Below are 8230 nucleotides of genomic sequence, written 5' to 3' on the forward strand. Positions count from 1 at the left end.
TTACTTGCAATATCGCTGTGAATTATTTAATTTGACAGTAATGTGAAAGTACAAATATTAGGATTTTATTTTCTAAAATATGAGTAAATTCTTATAATGATATGATTTTATTCATGAAAACTGCAGATTTCTTTTCTCTTCAGTGTGGTATGGGCCTGTCCCAATATGCACACCCGATCACACTTACACACTTGGGCACTTGGCGTGTGCGTTCATAGGTTTAGTGTCAGTGCGCAAGTGTGTCCCATTTCTCCAACGATCGAAAGTGCAGCGTGTTGATTTGCACTTTACCCACACTTAAGGTAAGACCGCATCCCAGCGGTATTTGGCCCAGTATAAATCCCACAATGCACCACGGTGAAGTCCGCAGTCGCCGGGAGCCACAAGTCACGTTTAGGAAATGTGATTGAATTAATCTCAATAAAATGAAATTAACTTTCTATCTCATAATTATGTCTTTTTAATGTCATATTTTATATTCATCATGCTCTGTTCAGACACTTTAGGAGGAGATGAGACTGTGATCCAGCAGCACTGTTGATTAAAACTGTTGCTGTGCTGTGTGTTTGTGTGTGTCGTAGTTGTGCTAGTGTGCGCAATGGCACAGGCTGCACTTGTCAAGTGTGTCCCGTTTGCTTTTAAATCTCCCCCCACACACTTGGCCACTTAATCCATGCTGCACACTATACGCAAATATACGTTCCGCCGGCAAAACGTCACCAAAGTGTGTGTGTAACCAAGCGCACTGAGCCAAGTGTGGAGACATGGGACAGGCCCTGTGACATCAGTAATGTTGTTGTGTTGCAGCATGTGACCAGTAGAGGGCGCTGTCTCCTACCTCTTGAAGCAGTGAGCAGCCGTCACCACCCAGCAGGGGTTGATGAGGGAGCCTCCACACAGAGGGTGGGTTCCTTTAGACTGAGACCTGAGCCACAGAGACACCTGCCAGGGCCACTCACCTCTGAAACCACACACACACACACACACAGACACACATACACTACATTAATTACAATAACATGTGTGCTGGTGTTCCATGGCTGCACCGGGGCTAAAGAGACTCACTATGGCAAGCCATTTTAAAAGCCAGACTGGATATGTGTTGTAGATATCCACAACTACATTCTTCCTATCCACAATTGTCATTTCAGATATCTACAACTACGTTCTTCCTAGGACAGATGACGTCACTGTAACCATTCATGTGTATGGGGTTTGTCATTACAGATATCTACAATTCAGTTGCAGATATCCGCTATGTGAATTACAGATATCTGTAACTGAATTACCACTAGTACTAATTCCAGTTTGAGATATCTACAATTTGATTCTGACTAGTCATAATTCCAGTTCAAGATATCTTTAATTCACCTCAATTACAGATATCTACATGTCCCTTTTCAGATATCTGTAATTAAGTTTTGACTAGGCGAAATGACGTTGTAGATATCTGTAACTGGAATTATGACTAGTGGTAATTCAGTTACAGATATCCGTAATTCACATAGCGGATATCTGCAACTGAATTATAGATATCTGTAATGACAAACCCCATACACATGAATGGTTAAAGTGACGTCATTTGTCCTAGGAAGAACGTAGTTGTGGATCTGAAATGTTCTTTTTGATGAGGCAAAACTGAATTACAGATATCTTGAATAAAAAATCCAACTATTTAAAATGTAATTACGACTAGTCAGAAAGACGTTGTTGATATCTACATTGTTAATTCCGGATAGTCAAACTTAGCTTTTAAATGTTAATTCTGCTTGCCATAGTATGGACTCACAGTCCTCAGCAGCTACCGACCTCAGTGACTTGTCTCCTCCTATGATCCTGCGTCGGCGACGTTGATTATTGAGTCTGAGTCCGCAGGTCTGCAGGGCCGTGGCGCTGTCTCTCATGGGATCCAGGGTGTAATCGCAGATGACGCCGGCGTCCTCGCTGTGGCGACAGTCGTGCCCGTCTTGATCCACGGCCGTGCACTGGCCTAAGGCCGTCTCTGTGCCGGAGCATCGGACGTTATCCAGGTGGATGGGACCCTGGCCCTCACCGAAGTACGCCATGGATCGAGCTTTGGCCCTGCCACTGAGAGGAAAACACAGAGACACACAACAGCATTCATATTTCAGAACTAGACAACAACATTAGAGCTGCAACAATTAATCGATTGTTAAATTAATCGTCAACAGTGTTGATAATTGAGTAATTGGTTTGAGTAGTTTTTTTTCAAAGGGATAGTTCAACATTTTGGCAAGTTGGCCCATTGCCATAATCCCTATAGTCATAGCAGTAGGTTCGTTACCTTTATTTGTCGGTGCAAGCTATTTGTAGAATGGCGGAGCAGAGTGGTGAGCTGCTCAGAGCTACACTACGGAGGCTAATGGGATTTCTTGGTTTCCCTCATCAAACTCATCAAATACACAATCCAACAACTCCACAACGCTCTGGTGGACAAGTTGTGAGCTGCACATTCACCACGCTATGAGATAATAACGTAACGTTACGAGACTGAGTTGTTTTCAAGGCAAATGCAGAGACTGCTTGATGAAAAAACTGCTCGATGGGAACAAGTATCAGCGGTTTCGCATGAATTTACCTTGAAAACAACTCTGTCTCGTAACGTTACGTTATTATCTCATAGCGTGGTGAATGTGCAGGTCACAACTTGTCCACCAGAGCGTTTTGGAGTTGTTGGATTGTGTACTTGATGAGTTTGATGAGGGAAACCAAGAAATCCCATAATGAGCCTCCGTAGCGTAGCTCTGAGCAGTTTGCGGCTCCGCTCCACTGTTCTAAAAACAGCTTGCACCGGCAATTAAAGGTAACGAACCGACTGCTATGACTATAGGGATTATGGCAATGGGCCAATTTGCCAAAATGTTGAACTATCCCTTTAAGAAAAAAAGTCAAAATTCTCTGATTTCAGCTTCTTAAATGTGAATACTTCTGGTTTCTTTGTTCCTATGACAATAAACTGAGTATGTCTTTGGTTTGTGGACAAAACAGGACATTTGAGGGCGTCATCTTGTGGTTTGAGAAACACTGATCAACATTTTTTAACATTTTATTGACCAAACACTGGACTGAGAGGATCCTGAGTGGATTTCCATCTTGGACACTCTGAGTGTTTGTCTGGAAAATATCTAGTGAGAAATCATACTAACGTAAATCCCAGCTGTTTGCAGACTATGGCTGCGTTGACATCGTTCCAGCCGTCGTCACACACACTCCCCCACTGGCTGTTCATGTAGACCTCCACCCTCCCCTCCTTCCTGCTCTCTCCAGCAACCAAACGCACCAGAGGACCTGTGGACAAACATCACGGAGAAAAAAAACGTCCATTACCGTGTCGATCCTGAGAGTTTTTCAGCTGCCGGTGAATTTTCTACACATGGATCATGTCTCTTTGACTCACCAGCAGGAGGCAGCAGGCCGGGTATCTCGTTGGCGCCTCCTCCCCTCTGGCAGCGGACGCCTACGTCCTCACTGTGGGAGCAGTCGTGTTTGCCCCACTCCGAGTGGACGCAGTCCAGTAAACTGGTCTCCCGTCCCTGACACTGCACCTCGTCCAGCAGGATGGTCCCTCGGCCCTCTTCATACACCCCGTCAGGAGCCACCTCCGCTCGGCCCCTGCACACACACAACACAAGGAAACATGCCATTTCTGTGAGGCCTGGAGTTCAGATTATCTTCCATAAAACAAACCGCTAATACCAGAGCAGTGGTGTAGTCAAGTCCTACATGACTGTATGTGGAACAACTCTTAATGCAGGTTCAAGTGAGGAAACAATCTTCATTTCCTCACTTGAACCTGCATTAACTAAATGGTAAATCAAAACACAAAGTGTGTCACATATGAAATGTATGGCATGTGAGCAGTTCTGCAAATACAGTCAAAAATTAAGACACCCTATGAAAGCCTGTGTGTGTTTTTTTTTTTTTTTTTTACACATTTGGACATATAGATATTTAATATCAATTTTGACAAAACTGGGAGATTTGAGTAGGCCTAATATAAGTAAACAATTAAAACTAAAGAAAATACAAAGGAAAAAGTTAGGAACCCCCACATTTATTCCCACTTAAAACTCACACACAGGTGAATCACATCAGGTGCATATGATCTGAACATTGTTACTCAGCTTTCTGAAGGAGGGTTTAAACCTTTAGTTTGAACATTTAGTTTGGTGAGCTCCTGACTGTTGAAGTTGGAGTGAACACCGTGGTGAGAAAGAGCTGTCTGGGGCCTTCAGAGAGAAAACTGTAGCAGCCTATTAGTCTGGTAAAGTATTTAAAAAACTATTTGAAAGCAGCCATTTCACTCTCTGGGAAATAGTCTACAAATGGAAGAGGGCATTCACAACAACTGTCCAACATGTCCAGGTCTGGCCGTCTAAACAAGTTCACCTCGAAAGCAGACTGCAAGATGCTAAAAGAAGTCTCCAAAAAACCTAAAATGTCCTCACGGGACCTATAGCATGCTCTTACTACTGTTGAGATGAAAGTGTATGCCTCTAAATCAGAAAAAGACTGTACAAGTTTAACTTGCATGGGAGGACTGCAAGGAGGAAACCTTGCAGTCAGCGATGTTTTTGAGGTAAATTCATGCAAAGCCGCTGATGCACGTTCCTGTTGGGGGCAAGCAGTCTCTTTTCAGCACAACACCGGCTTTGCATTTACCTCGAAAACAACTCTGTCTCGTAACGTTCCATTATTATCTCATAGCGTGGTGAATGTGCAGGTCACAACTTGTCCACCAGAGTGTTTTGGAGTTGTTGGATTGTGTATTTGATGAGTTTGATGAGGGAAACCAGGAAATGTTGTTAGCCTAGTAGCGTAGCTCTGAGCAGCTCACTTCTCTGCTCCGCCGTTCTAAAAATAGCTTGCAACAAAAATTAAAGGTAACAAACCTACTCTACTAACTGTAGGGATTATGGCAATGGGCCAATTTGCCAAAATGTTCAAATATCCCTTTAACTATTTCAGATCCTTATTTGAAAATTAGCACATGTGCTAAACACACCCAAGCAAAGCATCTGGTCTGTTCATTGGAACAGTCTCAATGTATTTGTGATGTCCATATCAAATAAATAAACATAACATAACATTAGAGCTGTGAGCAGAGCAATGATTAGTTCGAAGTGCGATTCAATCACAAGTGGACACTGAAACGCACATGGAGACGCATTTTAAATCCTGGTGTAAAGAGACGCACATATGTCTGACCACTTGTGATCGGATAATTGTAGGTTAATGTATAACTGGGTGGGGCCTTTGATTCTCTTGCATGGTTTCTTAGGGTCAGATAAGGAGCTCAACTGCCTCACGGGACCTCAGAGAGAGTGGGTAGGAATGCAGGGAGGGGGGAGTACAACTGCAGCTCTTTAGCGTTGGAGCTAGTTGAGGTGGTTTGGGTAATAATCCAGGTCCATAAACACACTGAAGAGTTACTATACTAAGGTATAGTCAGGGATTAGATGGAGCATCTGGACTATTTACCGTCACCACAACCAGGACCACGACAGTAGACAGAAAAAAAAGACATATAATCGAAAGAGCTGCCAACCAGGTCAGGACTTGGATGGAGTAATGCACTGACCTGAAGCCCAACTGTCTGCACACGACCTGGGCGTTGAGCTCGGTCCAGTTGTCGTCACACACGGTGCCCCATTCTCCGTGGTGGTAAACCTCCACACGGCCCTCCCAGTGGCTGTCTGCTCCCACCAGGCGCACTGCACCGTCTGCAACCGCACAGGAAAACACTGACAGAGCTCGACACAATACATCACATTCACATATGTCTCATGTTTTAGCTCAGTTCAGATCACAATGACATATCCTGGAATACCGTCAGCCTTCCACCAGAGGACATCTAGAGGGGTTAAAGGGATAGTTCAACATTTTGGCAAATTGGCCCATTACCATAATCCCTATAGTTTTAGCAGTAGGTTCGTTACCTTTAATTGTCAGTGCAAGCTATTTTTAGAACGGTGGAGCAGAGGAGTGAGCTGCTCAGAGCTACGCTTTGGAGGCTAATGGGATTTGCACCTGCGCTGTTCAGCTCCATTTGGTTTGTTGAGCAGCTCACGTCTCTGCCCCGCGGATTTCAGAACAACATGCACTGATAATTACAGGTGAACCTACTCCATACGAATGATCGCGATAGGCAAATTTGCCAAAATGTTGAACTATCCCTTTAACAAGGCTAAAAACTTGATTTTGAACAGTGTCTTTAACATACAGAGTGTTAACTTCATCTAAAGGACAAGGAGGACAGCAGTGTATACACAGTGGAGGTCACCTACGTCAAACTGGAACAAGTTCCATAGAGGACACAACAACAGCAGAACAAATGATGAGGCTGTCCTTCATAACACACCAATACAAATACAAACACTGATAGGCAACACAATGCTAACGTGAGTCAGTGTGTGTGTACTGTATGTGTGTGTGTGTGTGTGTGTGTTGGTTGCTGGCTCTGACCTGTGTGTGGGTTGCAGGACACTCCTGCATCTCTCATGTGGTCACAGTTGTGTTGCTTCCAGTTGTTGTGAGGACACTCCTCCAGAGAGAGCTCATTACCTGTGCACTGGACCCTGTTCAACAGGATGGGACCAACACCCGGACCAAAGTGGGACCAGCGCCAAGCTTTGGCCACGCCCCTGTTGGTCAGATCAAACACAAGCTCAGTCACACACAACACAGTCATATTTTCATTGATAACATGAAGATGAATGCTATTATTTGTGCCAATGAGCATGTTACATGTTATTCACAATACTGTATGTTGTTGTTGTTGTTGTTGTAGCTGGTGGTTCTACTTTAAGATCATTAAAGGGATACGCCAACATTTTATTTTTTCGTGTCTTGCCTCACTCCTGAGTCCATGACCAGCAGATAGACACCATCCTTTCCACTGTGTGTGCAGTAACAAGGGAGATACGGGCAGAGCTGGCGCACCGCTAATTAGCTTAGCTCAAACGCTGGAAGTGTATGGGTAGTGTTAGCCTGCCTCCACCTAAAGTCATCAGAGAAACTCTTCAGCAACTCTAAACGGAAACCGGCGGGCCGATCTTCGTCTCAGAGCTGACAAAACTCTCCGGTAAGGCATCTTGAGCGGTCAAATGCCGGTAACGGGACCAGATCGGTCAAAACGGAGGGTTCAAGCAAAGACGCTTTATTTTGGTTCAAGCTAGCTTCATCCAGGGTAGGTTAGCTTCCTATTTCAAAGTAAAAGCACAAATTCTATCGTCATGGTTTTCTGTATGTAAAGGGCAACGGGTGTTTTATTTTTGTGAAAGTAACCGGAAGTGCGTTGGTCACAACGGCTAGCTTGAGTAGCGCAGAATTCATCCGAACAAAATTGCAAACAGCTGGTATTTAGACAAATTAACGACACACTGCTGATCTAAACAGCTACTTTCTCGCCTAAAAATTTTTGAAATGTTGAAAGTGATATATTTACAGAGTTTAGAGCTAAAATGAAATCAGCTTCTGACTGCTGATTTCAGCTCGGGTAGGAGGCAGGCTAACACTACCTATACACTTCCAGCGTTTGAGCTAAGCTAATTACGGGCGATACGGCTCTATCTCCCGTGTTACTGCACACATAGTGGAAAGGATGGTGTCTATCTGCTTGTCATGGACTCGGGAGTGAGGCAAGACACGAAAAAAAATGTTGGCGTATCCCTTTAATAATACCATAAAACACACAGGGTTATTTCTTACCCGAGGCCCAACTGTCGGCACACCACCTCAGCGTCGGTGTCGTCCCACTGGTCATCGCAAACGGTTCCCCACCTTCCGTCGCGGTACACCTCCACACGGCCCTCAAAGTCCTCCAGACCTCCCACCAGCCTCAGAGGGATGCCTGTACCTGAGAAACAAACAGCCAAGCAGCAACTGAGCCCAAAATATGTACTGATCGTATATCATGATGCTGTTTATGCAGACAGAATCATAAAGAACAGGCAGATACTCTGTCCTCAACATCCTACAGTTAATCTCTCTTTATTTCTTATTTTCAGTTTTATTTTTTGGTGCAGTTTTCTCTCCCATCCTGACATACAGCAACGCGACGGTGACGCGACGGTGATGTGACAGTGACGCGAGCGAGCGAGAAAAAGTGATTAGAATGCGACGCATACTTTTCAATCAGCCTGTCCTAACATGCTACGAGTGACCCTGAAAAATGTGCTCGCTCTGTCTGGTTAAAAAGTACACGCTG

General features: G+C 44.4%; 1 protein-coding gene across 1 annotated transcript in view; it reads right to left on the minus strand.

The window, feature by feature from the left end:
- LOC146973915 (neurotrypsin) overlaps window positions 1-8230 on the minus strand; it is a 35208-nt gene that overhangs the window by 4022 nt on the left and 22956 nt on the right. Inside the window, exons 6-12 of the mRNA XM_085800924.1 lie at window positions 7732-7879; window positions 6487-6665; window positions 5603-5744; window positions 3419-3633; window positions 3168-3309; window positions 1810-2088; window positions 839-961 (exon numbers count right to left, since the gene is read on the minus strand). Coding sequence (XP_085657050.1) covers window positions 839-961; window positions 1810-2088; window positions 3168-3309; window positions 3419-3633; window positions 5603-5744; window positions 6487-6665; window positions 7732-7879 — 1228 coding nt within the window. The remainder of the gene's footprint in view (window positions 1-838; window positions 962-1809; window positions 2089-3167; window positions 3310-3418; window positions 3634-5602; window positions 5745-6486; window positions 6666-7731; window positions 7880-8230) is intronic.

The sequence above is a fragment of the Trachurus japonicus genome, chromosome 15, assembly GCF_045865225.1.
Source record: "Trachurus japonicus isolate A0001 chromosome 15, Traja_1.0".
NCBI lineage: Eukaryota > Metazoa > Chordata > Actinopteri > Carangiformes > Carangidae > Trachurus > Trachurus japonicus.